The 22,587-nt window shown below is 34.0% G+C and overlaps 1 protein-coding gene across 1 annotated transcript in view; it reads right to left on the minus strand.

Annotated features, from left to right (window-relative positions):
* Window positions 1–22,587, minus strand: part of LOC140743290 (lysosomal proton-coupled steroid conjugate and bile acid symporter SLC46A3) — a 35,813-nt gene that overhangs the window by 7,466 nt on the left and 5,760 nt on the right. The window contains exons 3-7 of the mRNA XM_073074451.1: window positions 17,079–17,253; window positions 8,495–8,680; window positions 7,025–7,315; window positions 2,384–2,538; window positions 812–980 (exon numbers count right to left, since the gene is read on the minus strand). Of these exons, the coding sequence (XP_072930552.1) occupies window positions 812–980; window positions 2,384–2,538; window positions 7,025–7,315; window positions 8,495–8,680; window positions 17,079–17,253 (976 nt within the window). The remainder of the gene's footprint in view (window positions 1–811; window positions 981–2,383; window positions 2,539–7,024; window positions 7,316–8,494; window positions 8,681–17,078; window positions 17,254–22,587) is intronic.

Consider the following 22,587-nt stretch of genomic DNA (forward strand, 5'->3'; position numbering starts at 1 on the left):
ACGACGGTTAGAAGCAGGTTAAAATTTATTTCCAAGATTGTATTACTTACTTTATTGGTTAGTTAGTTACTTTGTTTTTCCTTTATTACAAATGAAGAATGATATTATGAAATGTGTACCTAGTTAATAGTTTATACGTAGTACGAGTACCATACCTAAAAGTACCTTTTTAAATAACTTCATAGTGACAATTTTATTTTTGTGAAAAGAAATCGTTCCCAACTAATACTATGAAGTGTCGATTTCATTTGTATGAAAAAAAAATCACTCCGATAATTTTAAACGCACAAGAGTCAAACGAAACGGCACTTAGAAAATTTCTTACAAAATTTTATTTTGATTGGTTTTATCATATTTCTTACAAAATTTTATTTTGATTGGTTTTATCATATATCATCAATGAGTTAATTTTAAAAAAGTCTTCCAAATATTTTTACCTCAAATGTAACTAATCAAAATTTTACACAGTTATTTTGCTCTCCTGTAAAGTAGACATTTTTGACTTACACACTGTTAGAACTTCCCTGACGATATATACTTACTTCATTGGACATACGAGTAGTTATGCAAAATAGATTCAACAACAAAAACCAGCTTTTGAGAAAATAGGCCCTTTTAGTAAAAGTTAAATTGCTTAATTTATGGTTGGTATCTATCACTGATATCTATATATCAGTGATAGATACCTATATATCAGGGAATATTTTTTAAATATACGAAAGTTGATGTGGAGATGCCATTTGTGATAGAACTAAAAAACGGTTTTTGTGGGTTGGATCCATTTTGCACAAATACGTCCAATTTACGGTACCTTTTTCAGCTGGCGGCAGTACTTTAGAGGCCATAGCTCGTAGTAAGGGCACCACACATGGGCCAAGGGCGGCAGCTGACGCCCCTATATACATCGTAGTCTCGGCAGTAGCGTTCGCGTATATCAAATGCCCGCATATATGAGACGCGGCGCCAACCATTATTATTATCTGTAAAGTAAAAGCATCGATGACGTCACTGAAGGGTATGTCACTCAAGCCTTTTATTCATAATCGACCATCCAATGTTTTGCCGACCTAAGGTCGACATTAAACAAATTCCTCATAGCAGATATGGTCACTTTAAATCCTTGATAGCAAATAAACGGATAGATCGATTATTAATAACGGGCAATAATGGCTAATGCTTACGGATTCGTGTAATAATAATCATAATTATATTATAGTGTATTAAGTTTTTTTGTAGGCCGCAGTCCACTTGATGGTAAGTGGCCTGCGGCTCCAATTCAATATAGAACAGTGTTTTATTTGAATTTGCTCACAGGCGCGTTGTTACCTCTGAGGGCTATGATCGCCTCATATTTAAATCCACTGGCATCCAAACCCTTACACCGAATCGCACGAACTTCTGCACGTGGCGTGACAAAGGTGGTAGAACCCTTTGTGGTTCGACTCCGGCGGCACCACCGCTACACCTATTTCTGCCTAATAACAGCAGTGTTAGGCGCTGCTGTGTTCCGGTTTGAAGTGTGTGGTAACTAAGACATACTTTTCCGAGGCGTTCCAGCTTAGTCCTCATGGGGCGCATGTGTGGCCGACCTCAGGTAGGAATATCTAATCCTATCTGGGGTTGATTACAGCCAAAGAAACAATAACCGCTATTCAAGAAACCGCTATTTTTCTACATAATAGTGCACTTCAAATTTTCACCATGCATTTACTCGGCGGCCATAACGCTGTGATAAGGAATACAATTTAAAAAAAAAAAAAATGTTGGTGTGGAACCCTCAGTGTAGAGTATTTTTAGTATTTGTTGTTGTAGCGCCCACGCTTTAACATTCAAGTGCCTGTCTATTACAGTTAAAGAGATAGAGCCCTGTGACAGACGGACAGCTTAAGGCCCATTTATATGGAGAGAGTTTCTCCTCTCGAAGATACGATTATCGAAGAAATATAAAATATTTTTTTCGCCGAAATATTCGCTTGGAATTGCATCACAATGGAATATTCATTGTGTCCTTGTAAACAATTTTAAAGCAATAATCGTATTTTACTATATATTAAATATAGTAATATAATCTATACATATAAATAAAATTGGAGTGTCTGTTTTTAATATTGAAATAACCGCTCTTTACTACATGCATATAATTATACATACGGTACCAAAATAACTTTACAATTTTTGTCTGTCTATCTGTTTGTTCTGACTAATCTCCAAAATGGCTGGACCGATTTCTCTTATTGGCATTCTTTTATTGGCAGGTAACTGATATAATTAGGAGTAACTTAGGCTATATTTTAGAATTAGCTGTGCCCCTGTTTTAATTTAACGGGGGTGAAACCGCGGGGTAAGCTAGTGATATATACGGCTACAGTGATAAAAGTCTCACCGTATCCCTCCAGTTGAACAGCTTGGTCATGAGCGGGATGCCCAGCAGCATGAGCAGCACGTACGCGGTGCTGAGGTAGGTGCGGAAGTGGCTGAAGTCGTTCGCGTCCCATTTGAACACGTTCGTAGTGTACAAATACATTACTTGCTTCTCATCTGGAATCATAGCGACATAGAATATAGTTTATTGCACATTTATAAAAGAATTTAGTTGTATTAATTACAGGTTTAAGTAGTATGCAATAGGCGGCCTTATCGCTAAGCAGCGATCTCTTCCCATAGATAAGTATAGATATCTCACCGCCTTGTAATTGAAGGAAGCCATTAATTGACTTAAACGGCTAATAAATATGTCAGTCATTTAATGGCTGTTATGGTGTAATTTACGCGGAACAATGCCGACATCTGCAGTTAAGTGGTGTAAAAATACGAAATCGAAGAAAAAGTGCGCAGAAATATCGTTTCATTCGTAAATTATCTAAAAACTACGTTTTTCATATTTTTCAAACACGAAAATAGATGACGGTGACAATTTCAATTGTCAAAACTTGTTACATTTTATTTTGAGAAGTGAGTAATCTTTACTAATCTATGCCTCTTCCAACCTATGCATGGGAAAGAGAAAAGGACAAATAAGGAAAGTAGGATAGGGTGTGCGAAGTTAGAGCTGGAGCAGACTACAAGGGATAGAATTACAGTAAATAATAATAACATGGTACTGCAATCATAGGTGCATACCTTTTTTTATAATATACTCGTAGGAGTAGCAGACTGATGGTAAGTGGCTACTGTCGCCCATGGACATTTGTAATCAACCCCAGATAAGATTAGATTCTAAATTGAGGTCGGCCATAATCCCGCTCACGTCTAGGAAAACTATGACTCCCTTCAATCCAGAACGCAGCAGCGCAAACATTAACTAATAATAATAATGTTACTATTTATTCGATATTAATATTTAAGTAATAAACTACCAATTTTGACATTGTATTCTTTATTATTTTATTGCTTCATTAGAAAGAAAGAAAGAAAGAAATAACTTTATTACGTAATGCATTGTACACACACATACATAATAATTAAAAATTACTTTAGTTAATTACAAAATAGTGGGATATAGGTACAAACTCAAGATACATAATAAGACAACACAGCCGAATAAACTTAAAATAGTGAATAGCTTGTATGTATACATTGCATACGGAAATGGAACTCAGCATTGAGGCCATGGTGTGTTGCACCACGGCGCTGATTTTCAGTGAGTGACTCACGGATATGCGTACAGCGAAAAGAAGTAAGGGGAAACACGTGAGCAACTGAGTTCATTTAATTGTTATATCGCGGGTAGACGCATTTTGTTCATACCACTGGGAGTCTTTGGTATTGCTCAATTTGAAATGTGCTTGTGAATAAAAATAAATTATTATTAAAAGCATATTAGGAATGTTTGCCTGTAATAATGTCGTGTTTTTTGTAGTTCTCGTATATGAATTTTCGTTTTCATCCAAGACGTATCCAAGTTTTGGAGAAGCGAGTTATTGGTTTAAAGTCTATAATTGATCAGGTGATTGATAGTAAAATAAATAAGTATATCGTAATTTGTCAAGATTTCATCGGAAGCTCTAGTAAGTGTAATTTATACTTATTTCTAAATATATTTACTGTTTGTAGACTACGGAGAGGTGGAGGGATATCGTTCCAACACTTGGATGCGGCGTACCAAAAGCTACCTCGAAAGGAATGAGTGCGATGAAGAGGTACATTTTCGGACAAGATAAGAAGGCATTTTATTGTTTACGAGCTTTTGCCCGCGGCTTCGCTCGCGTATCGCAGTAATATTTTCATCCCCTATTTTATACCTTTGGGGGTAGAATTGATTAAAATCCTTTTTTAGCGGATGCCTACGTCATAAAATCTACCTGCATGCCAAATTTCAGCCCGATCCGTCCAGTGGTTTGGGCTGCGCGTTGATAGATCACTACGTCAGTCAGTCACCTTTGAGTTATATATATTTAGATTAGATAATACCAAAAAGAAGTGTGGCAAGGTGAAGCTTCCTGCTTGATTCCATTTTTAGTTTTTGTGCATTGTTAATAAATGGTGTGATATTGTGTGTGGGGTGGTACAGTGTAACAGTATCGCGCACAGGCGTTTTGAACGCGCTGTACTACGAGTAGCTGTCGTGTATGAGCCAAAAAGTCGTGGACCGTAAATCTCGTCCATGAAAGTTAATTTTGATAGAATTATGCCTCGCAGTTTCTCACGTATGTTAATTAGGGCGAGCGAAGCGAGTCCTCTATAATTCGAAAATCTTGCAAGCTTTCCATCCCTTTTTTGAAAAAACTACAGGGCTTATAAATTTGAAACTTAACATAGTTACTAAGGGTCATGTCTAGATTGGACCAACACGATTGAAATAAGGTTTTGTACACAAAAAAAAAATACCACTTTTTTATCAAATTTAAATTTAGTGTAACATTAATGGCTGTATGACTTGGATTATTTTTGTTTAAATAATGGCAGATTAAAAAAAAACGTCATTATGAATGCAGACATTTATGACATAATTATGTCAATCAAAGATATGAAAATGCTAACGTGGCAGCTTTTCACCGAGGTTTCAACGGTGTATTTTAAAAGAGTTTTGTTTCAAGTTTTTCTTTCAAGCGAGCGGGTGGGCCCAATCTGTATGAATTCAGACCTTACCTTTATTCATGATCAATGACATGAGCACACAATACTCTACTTATTATAGTATTTTTCAAAGTGATATTTGTATTCGAAACACTTCATTTAAAAAAATGCTGCTCAGTATTAAAAAAAAAAAACATTTGCTAAATATTGAATAAAACGCAGGACGTAATGTTTACACTTAGAAAAATATTAGGTCGCTCAAATTAATGTTTGTAAGTTGCTGTTCTGTTGATTTCTCGTCACTCGCAGCCAGTTGCTCCCTTAGTAATACTATAACCAAAATTCATTATTTTTGTCATTCCAAACTTTTATTTGCAGTCACTCGTTTTAATACTACCCGTTTAGAATAGAAGAATAGAAAGAAATTTCATTTCCATCGTCAAAAAATACTTTGTTTGTGACAAAAAGCCCAGCGACAAATTTACAATTTAGCGACTATCACATTGTGTTTTACGGAAATTAGTTCCTGTATTGTATAGAATTGGTTATGTTAGGTAGAAACATAAAAGAAAATACAAAACTAATTGAGCAGGCCACACACATAATTCATTAATTTAATTCATAAATTTCATAGTTAATTTAACAATTGATAAAAATGTTATTTAATAGAATTAATTAGTAGCTCATTCGCAGCTTTACGGAATGTATCCCTCGGAGCTTTAGTAAATTAAAGAAGTCGTGGTGAATTCAACATTCACTGATAAATGACCCAAATCGACACGAAGAGAATAATAAAGGTCATTCGCCATCTTGTTGATTGGTAACAGACCCCAGATTAGCTTATAATGTACTGCGTTTCAGACATCCACAATAGTTTATACCTATATATACTTAAAAAATATTTTTTGCAAATCAGACACAATAATTTTATAAGTATAGCGGAGTTTAAATTCAAGAGTAAAAAGATACCAAGGATAAATCGCAAAAAAAATACAATCCCAAAAAATGGATCTAATATAAGTTATCCACCACAAGCATTTAAAGTGGTTCTGGTTCTCTTCATAGGTCCTTCTGACGAAAGGTAGATTTAATAATTTATTGTTAATTAATAAGTGACCACATCATCTTTGATATAGGATCTTAAACTGAATATACCATTCACGATACGCGAGCCCTTATAAAGCTGCGCTTTTTGCTAGTTGTTAAATAATTTCATTATATATCTTTGAAATTGTAACTATAACTAGGTATCACCATACGAAAATGTAAACTGTACTATTAACAGATCCTAATTGATCATTTTAAATTATTGTTACATTAGCTTATGTTTACCTATAATGAATTTAAATTGCTACACCCTTACAGGGTTTCATGCCACTGTAGTCACTGTCAACATTTGTAACATCTTTATATGTGTGATATCTGCATGATGCAATAAAGATTATGATTATGATTGTGATTATGATATGCAGAAATAAGTGTGGCTGTGGTGCCGCCGGATCGAACCACAGAACATTTTGTCACCTTTAAAAATAAACTGTACAAATAAATAAAGTTGACGTGTCTTTTTGTAATTTCCAAATAAAAGGTTTTTACTAAATGTGGCCTCTCATTCCCCTGATCCGATGTTCAAATCTCAGGCGAGCACCTCTGATGTCTCAAAGTATTAGAAATTAATAATCCCTTGATTTAAGGTGAACAATAACATCGCGAGGAAACGTGCACGCCTGAGGTTCGAAAAAACCTCAGGGTGTGTGAAGGCAACTGGTAAGCCCCTCAGAGAAGAGTGGAGAGAAGATGGGCCCAGTAGTGGGACAGTAATGAGTCACTCCCCGACTTATAACAACAACGCAAATATTGTAAATATTGTAAAACGGCTATTTTGACGGAACTTTTACTGGCAGTGGTATAAAAAGCAACTTAGGGTATTGGTTCCGCGCGGAAAAAAACATTTAATCTCGCGAGTATTTTATAATTTAAAACGCGGGTAAAACCGATAAGAACTCACCTCTCTGGAAGGTATAAAACACCATGGAGATTAATAAAAACCACAGGAATAACCTCCGGTTACCCGGCCTCTGCTTCGTCAACGTCACGATCGTTTGTTTGATATTGCCGGAGCTGAAGAAATCTGTTATGGGATTTTTGACACCGGCTTCTTTCAGGCTCTTCTGTTCTATCCTCGTTTGCCAGTCCAGACAGAGGATGCTGTACGCTGTGGCGATCACCATCAGGCCGGAGTTGACCGCGAATATTGCCGTGAACGACTTGTCGAACACTTTGTAGAACAGCACATTGCCTGGAAAGGTGAAAATTAACGTTTTGAATACATGCAACGATGTATCGAAAGTTTCATTATATCGATGTTTTCGATGTTATATCGAAAACAAAAAAAATATCGATATCGAAATAGCGAAATTGCTTCCGTATTGATTAATTGGTCGTACTAATAGATCGTCGAAAAAAGGACATCAAGAATGATGGAACATACCTCCTTCATTTGTAGGCGTAAAAAAATACTTTCAGCTGGAATCACTTGTAAAAGTTTGCATTTATCGATAATATCGCATTACATTTTTCAATAGTATCGGAAAGGATTTTGGTATTCTGGTTTGAAAGATCGCAATTGACGCTTCTGCACAACTGGTGTTTACTACGGTATGCGACCACACCTACCGCCGGTCTTCCCGGATCGCTTGCCGGGCGGTTAGGTTTAAAGAAATTTATTTCTCGTAAAAACATGTAGTTTACTTATAATGAGATACAGAGATTTGGTTATTATAACTATACTATTGCCTCGGGGCTGTTTAATATGGTCTGCTATGTATTATTTACATTACATTAGTGTTTAAATATTTCTTAAGTTCAATTTTATACATGTTAGAGTTTTGCATTCTTTTATGTAATTTGGTAACTTGTTATACAACTGTACTCCTTCAAACAAAACGGATTTCTTTCCATATGACGTTCTCACTTTAGGTAGTTGGATTTTATATTTGTTCCTTAATTTGTGACTCGTAACTTTTCTATTTAATTGTATATTTGATTTTATTGATTGATGCGGTTCGGGCTCCCACTCCTGTCTCCCGCAAACCCGCAAGCCACCTTTTAGTCGCGTCTTACGACAAACAGGGGATACTGTAGCCCTATTCTTGTCCCGGGACTACAGGGACAAGCAGCGATAGCCTAGTCGTTGAAGCGGCCTCTCCATCGACGGGTCCGAGATTTGAATCACAGGTGCGCACTTCTGATTTTTCAAAATTGTGCGCATATTACAAATTAATTATCACTTGTTTCAATGGTGAAAAAAAAACATAATGAGGAAATCTTATGCAGGTTTGAGAGAACTCTAAATAAAAAGGTAAGTGAAGTCTACCTATTTGCACTTGGCCAGCGCGGTGGACTATGGCTTATCCTTCTCTTTATGAGAGGAGACCTATTTCCAGCAGTGGGACAGTGACGATGAAGACGATCTCACCAATGGCGATTCCAGTGGGCATGGTGCTCATGTAGACCGCGTCGAGGATGCCCACTCTGAGGCTTCTGTTCTTCATAGAGCTGACGTCAGCCACGTACGCGAAACAACCCGCGAATATCGCCAAGTCAGCGCCCGTCAACGCACAGGGGAATGTCGCCGTGAAGATCAGGTATTCTACTGGCCACGCTGAAATCATCAGATATAGAGCATTGAGTTGAACGGTTCGATGATTATATGAGTCTATACTCGTAATATTATAAAGAAGTAAAGTTTATAACTGTTAAAATATAGGATCGTGAAATACTTTATATAATAAAATCTTATTTTCTTAGCTCAGACACATCTTTATTTCACTAAACATTTGACAAGAAGTAATAACTCAGAAAACATTACCAAAGAGTTTAGCAACCTATAACAATACTTTTTGGATATAAAGATTATAATATTTACTTATTTACAACACGCCTCCTTAAATTTATAATCTCATAACATAACTATTACATACTAATAACATATCTAAATCAATCTTAACTCTAACCTGTTCTTCAAAAAACTTGCCTTATTTAAACTTTTAGTTAATATGTCTGCCAAATTAAATTTAGTATTAATTTTTACAATATCAATTATTTTCTTTTCATAGTTCTCATTTACATAATGATACTGCACTTCGATGTGCTTCGAATTCTTTGTAAAGTTGCCGTATTTAGCTATTGCAACTGCACCTGAGTTATCTACATACAGTTTTATTGGATTACAAAATTTTACATCAAATGACTCACTTAGTAAGTTTCTAATAAAAAGTACTTCTGTTACTGCTTCTGACATAGCAGTATATTCTGCAAAAGTTGAACATTTAGTTACTGTATTTTGTTTACGTGATTTCCAATAAATTAAATTTCCATACAATCTAATAATAAAACCAGTTGTAGATTTTCTATCAACATTATCTCCAGCAAAATCAGAATCTACCATACAATCTAATATTTCAGTATCCACATTATCATTATAAGTTAAACTTAGATCCTTAGTATTATTAAGGTATTTTAATATTCTCATTGCATATTTATAGTGTGTTTCGTTATAGCAACTTTGGTATCTACTCAAATAATTAACACTGTACGCTACATCTGGCCTTGTGCCTGTACTAATATATAACAATTCACCTATTATATTTCTGTACTTAATAGTTTCATCTATTTCTCTAGCTTGTTCTAGTTTTAAATTTGTTTCCATTGGAGTATCATATAACTTAGTATTTTTCAGATCATATTTTGCAGCCAAAGATTCAATATATTTTGTTTGGTTTAGAGTCATTATACCTTTATCTTTACTATAATCAATGTCTATTCCAACATAGCTTTTAACTTTACCCAAGTCTTTCATAACAAATCTTTTCATTAAACTAGTTTTTACCTCGTCTATTTTAGTTTTATTTTTACAACAAATTAAAAAATCATCAACATATATTAATATATATATATATATTGGATCTTTGCTTGCTCTATTAACATATAAACAGTTATCATAGTTACTTCTAACAAAATTCAACGTTTTAATAAATGTATCAAAACACTCGTACCATACTTTAGGACTTTCTTTGAGACCATAGAGTGCCTTTTGCAATTTGTAAACTTTATTGTCGCCAATTTCATAACCTTCTGGTTGTTTTACATAAACTTCTGATTTTACATAAGCATTTAAAAAAGCTGTTTCTACATCCATCTGTTCTGTAAATAAATTATTCTTACAACTGTATGACAATAAAATTTTCAAAGTTTGCATTTTTCCTACCGGTGAGTAAGCATTATCAATGTATTCATTTTGCTTAAATCCTCTCACAACTAATCTAGCTTTATAAATATTGTTGCTTTTCTTTCTGAAATCCCACTTAACATCTATAACCTTTTTATCTTTTGGTTTTTCAACAATTTGCCAAGTATTATTTTTATTTATGCTATTTATTTCTGAGTCCATTGCTATTTTCCATTGTTTATAATCATTGGAGTTCATCGCCTCCTCAAAAGTATTAGGTACATTGGCATCAATATAATTAACATATATAAAATGTGAAACTGGATTACCATATCTAGAAACTGGATTTCTCTTTCTCTTTTCTACTACATTCTTGTCTCCATTATCATTTAAACTATCATCAACTACAAGATCCTTCAAGGTATTATTAGAATTAGTCTCCTCCGCATCTTCATATTTTTCATCACTTTCCTCATTTACTATTTCTTTTAAAGTTTGGTGTAATTCTAAATCTTTATCTTTTGGATCATCTAGTTTTTCTAAGCAAATTAGTTCAGTATATTCTTCGATTACCTGTACATGCCTAGCATTAATAATTTTGTTATTTAATAGAACTCGATAACTATTTTCATTATAACCTACTAAAATACCCTTTTGTGCTTTATCATCCCATTTACTTTTTCTTAAAACTTCTGGAACCCTAACATAAACTCTACTTCCATATATTTTTAAATGTTCGACATTTGGTTTTATTTTAAAAAATATCTCATAGGGTGTTTTATTTTCTACCGTATTTGCAATTGTACGATTTTTTAAATATGCTGCTGTTTTTATAAATTCAGGCCAATACCTTCTGTGAATTTTAGCCTCCCTCATTAAACACCTAGCTATGTCCATAGCAGATCTATTATATCTTTCCGCTACTCCATTTAATTCATGAACATAGGGTGGACATGGTAATAACTCTATACCCTTATACCTTACAAAATTGTAAATTTCTTTATTTAGATATTCTCTACCATTGTCACACTGAATTTTCTTAATTCTTTGGTTGAATTTATTTTCTAATAAATTTACAAATTCTATGAAACAACTCGCAACTTCAGCTTTACTTTTAATACAAAATATCCTTGTGCATTTACTATAATCATCGATAAATGTAAGAAAATATTTCTCCCCGCCATAACCAGTCGTATTATGTGGACCATTTAAATCAGTATGAATTAATTCTAAAATTTTAGTTGTCTTTGTTCTATTATTTTCAAAAGGCACATTACTCATTTTACTTTGAATACAATTTGAACATTTCATTTCTGTGCTTTCAATTCTATCAGGCAAACCATCTAATAATTTATTATTTATCAATTTATTCAAATACTGAAAATTGACATGACCAAGTGCCCTATGCCATTTTTCTTTCTGAGTCAAAGTTATTGAATGTGCATACATTTCTCTTTTGCATACAAAACTTTTTATAGAATACAAATTGTTTATTTTATCAGCGACAACTATTAATTCTCTGAGACTATTATAAATTTTTGCATTTTCATTTTTTGCTACTATAGTGCAACTTTTAGTTATTTTTGAAAAGCTTAACAAATTTTGTTTAATGCCTTCAACAAAATAAACATTTTTTAAATCTACATACTTTAGATTATAATAGGTTTTAAAATAAATTTTAACAGTGCCTACTTTAGTGGCTTTTAACATGTTACCATCTGGCAGTTTTACATAAACAGGACTTTTCAGATCTATAAAATCATAAAAATATGTATCATTTTTTATTATATGGTCGGTACACCCGCTATCTAAAAGCCAATTAATTTCACCATCATTATCATATTCTTGTGTTACCTGATTTATCTCCGAATTACATACTTGAGCTGTCCATGACTCCCCTGCAAAGTTGTTTGAAGATTTACCACTGGACTGACCTTGACCCTTAAAATGTTTTTGACCTCTGCCTCGGATATGACCTCTATAATATCCACCGCTGTTGTAACCTCTCTGTGATCCTCGCTGACCTCTAGCAGTTTGTTGTCCTTGATTATATCTCTGCGCATACCAACAGTCCTTCTTGAGATGACCAGTCTTTCCACATAAAAAGCATTCGGCTACAGTTTTAGCTGCAAATGTACTCATATTACTTTTCTTATTTGAGTCACTAGTAGACATATTTTTCTCTTTTATTTTAGAGCATACATAATCAACTGTCCTTTGTTCATCGGGAATTACATCGAGAAAGTCTCCAATATAACTATAGCTTGGTGGAAGCGCTCTTAGTAGGTATCTTAACTTCTCAGGTTCATTTATTTTTCCTCCAGCCGTTTTAAATTCATTTATTGTTTTCTCGAACTCCACAAAAAAATCTTCTATAGTATTATAATTGTTTAGTTTCATCTCTTCTATTTTCCCTCTGCAAATAATTTGCATGGCTGTAGACTGTGTTAGGTATATCTTATCGAACTTACTTAGCATTTCATACGCTGTTTAGCAATCGGTGATGTATTCCAGTTGCTTGTCTGAGATTGTACTCATAATTATTGTTCTTGCCTTTAAATCCATCTTTTTCCATTCTGCTTCAGCTTTTTCCACTTTCATCTTCTTTCAAATTTCACTTTGTTTATTTGTTTGTAAGGGGTAATCTTCGGAAATTCTGACCCGAAAATGAAAATGCTTTCATAATCAGAAAGCTACACTATTCAAGAGTGATATAGGCTATATTTTATTAGTATTGAACAAAAAGCGGGCGAAGCCGCGGGTACTGCTAGTCTGTAAATATAGTCGTCACAATTTCATAGGTCCGTTTCGAAAAACATATGTCATCATAATCTACCAATCAAACCACAAAGCGTTCTACCACCTTCAATCAAGTATGCAAGGGTAAGCAAAAGAAAAAAAACCAAACAAGGCTTGGACATCCAGGTTTTTTATATAATAAAGTGGCTACAGCCGCCCATGGAAATCTTTAATCAACCCCAGATAATATTACTTTCCTACCTGAGGTGAGCAACATATGGGCAGCTGCAACTAAGCTGTAATGCCTTGGAAATGTATTTCTCCCTCAGGCCTTACCACACTACCACGTACAGTCATGTAACTTCTGATCTAAATATAGGTATTTTTTTTAATCAATATTACAGATATACAATTATGAAGTACCTAACAACGTTGTAAACACTGCGATTTGATTTTTTCAAATTGTATGACACTTTTATTTAAGGTTAAAGGTTGTGTAAAACATGTGTTTATTACGGTACTATTTATTACGGTTCCAGAGATAGAACCATGTGTTACATGTTACATGCGTGTGAACTATTACCCTTTGGTTACGGAACCCTAATAATGTATCCTACATCATCTGTATGATACGGTACGATACTGTTATTGCAGGGCGTCCTTACGACGTTGTCAATCAGCTCATTTGAATCCTTTTCAGGGTTCAGTAACGACCAAACAATCACTTAGGTATTCGTGAGTGAAAAATGTCTACAAGATATTTGTAAAATTAAGTTACTCTGCGACGAGTTATCTTAAGGGCCCATGCAATGAATTTGCCACGGGCGTCATCCGGCATAATAAAAAAAAACAGTGATAGCCCAGTGGTTAAGAAACGCGGCCTTTCGATCGAGGGGTCCGAGGTTCAAATCCCAGGCACGCACCTCTGATTTTCGAATTTATGTGCGTATTAGAAAATAATTATCACTTGCTTAAACGGTGAAGGAAAACATCGTGAGGAAACCTGCATACCTGAGAGATTTATAAAAAAAAAAATCTCAAAGGTATGCGAAGTCTACCAATACGCACTTGGCCAGCGCGGTGGACTATGGCCTAATCCTTCTCATTCTGAGGGGAGACCCGTGCCCAGCAGTGGGACAGTAATGGGTTGATGATGATGATGATCATCCGGCATACTTAATGTGTCACTTTTGAAACGTATGTTTACATCAGGTAGGTACTAAATCTTCATCTAGTGTGACTGCTTCACGCGACCATCCTAGTCCTCAGGAGTAACGACGTTATTGCGTCCAGGATCAGATAGAATCACTGTTCTGTATGTAGCTAGCAGGTTACATATGTTAATGGGAGGCAGTGAACATTTTCCTTCAGGTGGACTGCATACTAGCTTGCTACTTTAATCTTATTAAAAACACATACTTGAAATATAATTTCAAAAGGTATAGGGTGGCTGAAATTAATCTACGTTTGTGGTTCACATTCACAATGTTACCCAAATTTCGAAATATCTCACTGTGTCCCCGTGGCCTAATAGGAAAGGCCCGGTTGTTGGTGCCGGAGACTGTGGGTTCGAATCCCACCGGGGTACACAGTATATACGCGATTTAAATTCAATGTTCCACCATACACCGTTTTTGTGTTTTTTTTTCGTTTTGCACACAAAGTTTATTTAACTTTATTATTACCTATTTGTACTTTATACATTCAACATTTTTTTCTAAAAAAATTAAATATATTTATTAAATATAATAATTTCTTTCGTGAATTTACGTTACTTGGAATATTAATTTGTAAATGTTTTGTTTTCTTATTTTTTACCCAATTGTTCTTTGCATTATGATTTTTTAACTCAACTAACATTTTTTATTTGAAAATATTGAATACAACGCACTCTAGTGAAATTCTTGCGAACTTTTAAGACATGAAATCAACCCTTCGCAAAAACGGAACGCTTACTGAACGCTTCACTTACACAGCGCCCGCCATAATGTAAAGCGACAGCGCCCTCTATGGAAAGATCCAGAATTAACCCTACATCGGATTAGAGTTCTACCTGAGATCAACTGCCGGCCACAGATGCGTTACTGAGGAACCCTTGAAGACTAACTTTGAAAATCTGTCTCCCTCACCAAACTTTTTAAACCAGAACATAGCAGCGCTTATCACTGCTGTTATAAGAACCGAAAAATCTTGTAAGTTATAAAAGTATAACGTAAAATATGACGTAAAACGGTTTTTGTTGATAAAACTTGACTGTAACTACTTAGTACCAGATGAACTTGTAAATAAATATAGTTGAAAAAATTAAAAAACACGCTTTTATTATAAAATCAACTAAAAAGTATAAAATAATTTTCAATCTAGGAATCAATTAAGGTACAGTAAATACAACAAATACAATGTAGTATAATTGTGGAAAAACTGATAAATGGAGCATTCCTCGCTTTTTTCATCGTTTCATTCGTTCATTTTATTATAAAAGCGTGTTTTTTAGTTTTTTTTATCAAAGTAAGATACTATCGATAGTATCGATACTATTGCAGATCATCAATAGTATTACCAGTATTACCATATTGTATACTATCAATAGCCCAATCGATATCGTAACTGATTTTCGGGGTCAAGTATTGATAGTGTAAGTATCGATTGTTCGGCATCGCTATTATTTACAGATATCGCGTAGTTACAACGTACACAAGATTGACAATCGCGATATCTTTGACACGGCCTTACATTGTATAGACTCATCATTTGTTATCTGTAAGTAAATAAAATTGAAGTATATGTCGGTAATACAACAAAATAACTGTATTATTAAACTAGATGTTTTGAATGTGTTTTGAAGGTGGTAGAACTCTTCGTGGTTCGACTCTGGCGGCACCACTGCCACATCAATTTCTGCCTATTAACAGTAATGTCTATCACTGCTGTGTTCTGGTTTGAAGGGTGTGGTAAGGGAGACATACTTTTCCGACGCGTTCCAGCTTAGTCTTCAGGGGTAGCGGCGCATCTGTGGCCGACCTCAGGCAGGAATATCTAATCCTACCTGGGGTTCATTACAGATGCCCATGGGCGGCAGTAGCCACTTACCATCAGGTGGACTGCATGCTCGTCTGCTACTCCTATATTATAAAAAAGGTATGTTAACTTATTTATTTATATTTATATATATATAGGGTTGTGCTTGTCAAATTATTTTAAAGAAAATATGATTTTGTTTGGCACGACCGTGTTTGACCCGTCTAATGTCTGTAGAAACTCGTATAAACCAAATTAAAGAAAGAGTAGTAGGCTATACATGTATGGGCCTAAATAGTCAATTGGATACTTCTGCCTTGTAGTTCACCTCGCTCACCCTCATTCGAAATCTGTATAATTAAATTTGTTGTAATTGTTCTGCCCACATCCAATTAAACAAGAAGAATTATTTCAGCTTCATAAGCCATAGAATTGGCGCATATCAAAAAACAGACAGTCTGAATTGGAAAGCATATTTTCTTTGAAGTCGATTAAAAAGGAAAATGATATGTAGGTAGTCATCGGCAATTGACGGGGTTGATATGGCTTTCTGTTTAAGCAGAAATATTGTCCACTGTTTGAATCTACATGAATAACAGTTCGTTTAAACAAGACGATTGGCAGCTGGTAAGTATCAATACAGAATGTGTTGGTACATACACTGTAGGTACAGGTGAGTACACTGTCTCTTTTTAAACGGTTTTTTAACCGCCAATACTCGTGTCTTGTAACAACGGCTTCGAGTATTGGTGTTTTATTAGAGGCATACACAAGACCAACTCAAGGAACGGAGGTAAAACTTCAATACTATTTAGGGTCATGAGCGGCAGTGACCGCTCACTGTCAGTTGTATTGCATTTTCGTTAGCCCTGTTACTTACAAAAAAAGTTAAAAAGAAATAGGTTCGAAAATAATATAATGAAAATTACTCTAAAAAAAGCATTCTAAACCGTATGAAACGAGAAAATATTCATGACTACTCGTATCTATGAGGATAAGCCCTTATGATAAGGTGACACTAATAGAACACGGTAGAAATGTACCTAAAATCCTCGGTGGGTTTAAATCTACTCACCATTCATTGTGTTCAGAGTAAACATAATAGAGTAGAAGAGTTTCCCAAGCATGCCCGCTACTATCAAGATCTTTCGTCCCCGCTTGTCGCTGTACGAGCCGAGGAAGAACGCTAACACCAGTGGTGCAATGTGGTTCGCGATGCCGTTCCACTGGTGGAATATTGACGTCGTTTTCTGCAATCATTCGTTTCGTTTAGTTTTGAACCATATGAATCACGAATGGTTCAATAATAAGGGAAAATATTATATTTAAATGAAAAATTAATAGAAGGCAGTGATAGCCTAGCGGTTAAGAAACTCGGCATCTTGATCGAGGGGTCCGAGGTTCAAATCTCAGGCATGCTCCTCTGATTTTCAAAAATTATGTGCCTATTAGAAATTACTTACGGCTTAAACGGTGAAGGAAAACATCACGAGGAAACTGCATACCTGAGAGATTAAAAAAAATCCCAAAGGAGTGTGAAGTCTAACAATTCGCACTTGGCCAGCGCGGTGGACTACGGCCTAATCCTTCTCATTCTGAGCGGAGACCCGTGCGCCGCAGTGGGATAATAATGGGTTGAAAATGATGAAATAAAATTAATGAAAGGTGCTAGATCTTTATATATTTTGTGTAAGGAGGCACAATTGTCACACTTATCTGATTAATAAAAAAAATGTTAAGCGCTATTGGGGTCCGTTTTGAAGCGTATGGTAAAAGACATTCCAAAATAGCCCTAAAGGTTTTAGGGCTAATTTGGAATCTGGAGTAGATTACACGTGTCTATGATCTATAGCGATCAGTTAGTCATGGTCCTTAGATGACATGACTGAGGAAACGTACTTACATGTCTATATGGTATGAAACAAGAAAAAAACACAGTAATACCTATCTACCTACCCACAGTCGACCATCCCGCACTTTAGTGTGTTAGGCTAAACTCTTTCAAGGGGAAACCCGTGCCCAGCAGTGGGATACTAACGTATTGATGATAACGCTAATTATAATTTAACATAGTTTGTAAACACTATTTTTATTTTTATAACATTACTAGCTGACCCGGCAAACGTTGTTGCCGTATAAATAAAAAAAATGTTAAGGGTGAACAACCCTTATCACTTAGGGGTATGAAAAATAGATATTTGGTGAAAATCGGTAAAGCTGTTTCGAAGGAATACGGTAACTAACATTGTGACACGACAATTTAATATATAAGATTTTTCCGTGAACTGACACGTGTAATGTCTAATGATAAATATAAAGTCTATAGGCCATTTTAAGATTCTACAGACTTTATATTTATATCATAGATTAGTAAAGATACTTCGCCGCCTTGAAATTGAATGAAGCCACAAATGGCTTCTTATAGTAAGTTCTTTTTTTGAATTCTTGACAAATAAAAACATTTTTAGAGAAAATTTACGAATAAATAACTAATACTGCGTAATTTACATAATAAATAAATAATTATTAATAATAATTTCAATTATTTTAGGGACATTTTAGCACGGAGACGTGGCAAAACTTTTTTACGCAACTATTTCAATTCTCAAAACTGGGTACATTTTCTTGTTAGGAGTGAGTAATCTTTACTAATCTATGATTTATATAGGTACTCTGACAGATTTTCTAAAATAACAATATTTTACATTCTGCAGACATAACGACCTCCTTTTTGATATGTTATTCATAGAATTAAATAAACGTTGACGATTTTAAATATTGCATTGTTTGCACTACCTAGACAATAGTCCATTTTTCCATTGCGTAGCAAAAACACTGCGAAACTGTAGAAAATTTGAGGACTTAGGTACTTTAACGGCTAATCTGATTAAACGATGAATATTTTATATAAGTATACTACTAACTAATAAGTAGGATTAGAATGCGAACATTAATAAAACGATTTTGTTTCACCTGTAAATTCACCAAAACATAAAACCGCTCGGACAAGGTGTTCTCAATTGTAGCCACGCTACGTAATGACTCCGTGAGTCACGTCGGAGTCTGTCACAATCAGACCCAAGGTTTTTTATGTAATTTCTTTTTAAGACAAAATAATACTTAGTCTTTTTTGAAATATTTTTAATTTAATTTTATATTTTTGTACTAAAATAATTAATAGGTATAATTTTTATTGTAATTTTGTTAAATGTATATATTTTGCAATAAGTAATTTTGATTTAATTTTATGTGTTTAAAACATATTATTTGGTTAATTTGGTAATATTTTTTTGCTTACAATATTATAGGAATATAAAAAAATACGAAACGCAATTTTAAGATCCGCACGGAGTATAATAAATATAGTTCAAAAAACTAAAAAACATGCCTTTATGATAAAATCAACTAAAAAGTAGAAAATAATTTTCAATCTAAGAATTAATTAAGGAACAGTAAATAGTATAATTGTGAAAAAAGCGTGGGGTGCTCCATTTATCAGGTTCGAAAAGCCCCCATACTTTTTCCACAATTGTACTATTTATTTACTGTTCATTTCCTTTCCTCACCATGGAATCGAACAAGTTTATTTGAACAAACAAAGCACAGCCTGTATTATTCCATTGGATAGTGTCGCTTATAAGGATCAAGTTCTTCTCTAAATGACAAACTAAAGAAAATAGCGTTTTTCTTTAAGAAAATTCATATATTTCATATTACGCTGGCTGGCTAAGTTCCCGCTCTTTATAAATTTAAACATTTCGCGCATTATAACAAATGTCTGTGGCCTGTTTCAAATCATTCAAAAGGATATGTTTTTTTCCCCCAGAATTTATGTTTTTATGTTCGAGTTAATTTAGGTTATTTTTTATATTATTAAAATGGAATGTCAAGTTACTTATGCTCTGCGCGTCAATGACATTTTATATTACTCTATGCTGCGCGGTATATCGTTAAATACTAATGCTAAATTGTCAAATTGTCTAAATGATTCTCCGAGTCAAAACCGAATAATTTCTACCAAAAAATATATTGAAAATCATATTAAACGTTAGAAGTTGTATACAACAAGAAATAATACTTTACTAAGTATTTAGTTGTAATTTAAAATATCTTTATATCACGGCGTGCGTAAATGGACGTTTTACGTACGCTTCGCGTGCGCAAAACCCCCATTTCCGACCCCGTAATATAAAATTTTATACAACACGCGTTCGACAGACTTCGCTACTATCGCAGTTTCAAATATTAAATAATAATCTATTTTAATGATAGTTTTTCCCAACAGCTGGCGGTGCGATCGAATTGAAAAAACAAATTTGTTATCATTGAGTTATTTTCGAACACGTGCTGAATCAATGTCTATCTATATATATAAAAGGAAGTCGTGTTAGTTACACTATAACTCAAGAATGGCTGAACCGTGTTGGCTGAAAATAAGGGTACTTGTATTAAAGTCCAGTTTAGATGCAAAACTATATGAAAATTGGTATCTGGGATTTCGATAGAAAGTAATTAATTATCTATTTTACGATATTTGGAAAACCAACCCTTAAGTTGATTAAATAGGGGTTGGAATTTTATTTTAAAATCCGTTAATTTGGAAGCAAAGACTAAAAATTCGCATTTGGCTTTAAAAGGCACTTCGTTTAGAAGTCGGCAGATTTTGAAGCAAAGTCTATGAAAATTGGAATTTAGCTTTTTGATTGAAAGTAATAGAACACATATTTCCTCGTTTTTGGACAATCAACCCATAGGGTCGTTTAATCGGGTCTGGAACTTTAATTTAAAATCCGTTACTTTGGAGCACTAAGAAAATTATCATAAGACGTAATGAAGCATCTGAGTCACTGTTTGTTTTTTTTAGATCAACCCTAAAGACTGTTATAAATGGCCTTTCTATTTACACACCTGTTTCAGCATTTTTAGCTATTCAACAATCAACCCCATTAGAGTACTATAAGTAAAGAAAGTTTGTTTAAAAAAACCGTTATTGAAGTTATAGGTACTTTTATAGGTTTTCGCGTGTTTGTAAAAATAACATAGTGCAGAGAGGTAGAGTGAATTTTATTTAATTGTATTTTATATTTTCCTGTTCTCCTGTGGCCATTTCCTAACATTTATCGGTAGTTTATGGACATAATACATAAATTACACGAGTGAAATAGTCACTCATAATTAGGTGGTACGAAGTTCACCGGGTCATCTAGTATATATATACATCTAGTATATATATACATCTAGTATATATATATATTAAAAATACTGTATTTGTCAATCTATTTCTCATACTAAGCCTTAACTAATGGACGAATCGAAGAATTAGTTAAGAGTTAATATGAAAATGTATGTTTTTTTTTTTTTTCAAAATAAGTCTTTTCCTTTAGTTTGTCATCCATAATTATTTCCCCGAATTTAATCCTTACAAGCGACACTATTCAATGGTGGAATAATACATGCTGTTTTTTTTCCAAGATAAACTCGTTCGATTCCCGGAAAGGGAAATAGATTTTTTAAAAATCTAATGTGGCTGTTTAGATTTTTATCAAATCGGCCTCGTACTCCTTTCAGAAATGTTCGCTAATCTTTACAGTTTGGGATTTGGCCTTAAATGACTACTTGAAAAAATCACGACTTTTACACGTACAGTATACTGTATACCGGATGTAGTGTTGCTGTAAAAATCCGAAGTCAGGTAAATCTTGAGATTTTCCGGCAAATCTTAACATTTACCAAATCACAGTGGTAAAAGCCCGATAAGATTTCGAGATCACCGTTTATTTCGGACTTTTACACCATTTACTTGGTAAATCTTAGGATTTACATCAGGATTTCCCTAAATGAAACACTTTTCATACAGGGTATTTTATAGGTAGGATTATTTTAAAGCTTTGTGAGATACAGCTGACTTGCTCTCTTCTCCTCTAATTTTGGCAAAGTCCTGCCGGATATCCGGCTATCCGGGCTCAAGGCTGAACGGATATCCGGTATCCGGCCAAACTGCTATCCGTTACAATACTACTTCTTTACCGTATATAAAACTAGCAATTATCCGCGACTTCGTCCGCGGATTTGCTTTGCTACATTGCAACTTTATTTCTTCTCTAAATTTGTGCTCTTGCTATTAATCATTAAAAAAACTGTGTTACTTTGTTTCTAAATTTAATTATTAGGTTATTTCCCTTTTACTTATTTATTCTTTGCCTACTAGTAGTACTAGTAGTAGTTAGTAGTAGTTAAAATTTTAATTATTTTGCACCCTACCTTTTATTGTAATTCATACTCTCTTTAACTCTTCACCCTAAGGTTGTCTGGAAGAAATTTTAGCGATAAGACCGCCTTTTGTGTCGTCCTAAATTGTGTTTTTTTATTTTATATTATAAATATTATTATTATTTTTATCTCCTTAAATATTCATCCAAATGATATAGTGTAAATCATAATTTTTATCTACATTAAATAAATAAAGTGACTGACATATTAATTTCGATAATTTAATAATGAAATAGAGAAAATAGGTTCGGAAATAGCCAAATATTTTTTATTAATATTTTAAAGATAATAATGCTTATTGTGAGTCACCCTTA

Source organism: Epargyreus clarus, unplaced genomic scaffold (assembly GCF_041222505.1).
Source record: "Epargyreus clarus isolate Ecla_fem2 unplaced genomic scaffold, WU_Ecla_fem_2.2 ptg000007l, whole genome shotgun sequence".
NCBI lineage: Eukaryota > Metazoa > Arthropoda > Insecta > Lepidoptera > Hesperiidae > Epargyreus > Epargyreus clarus.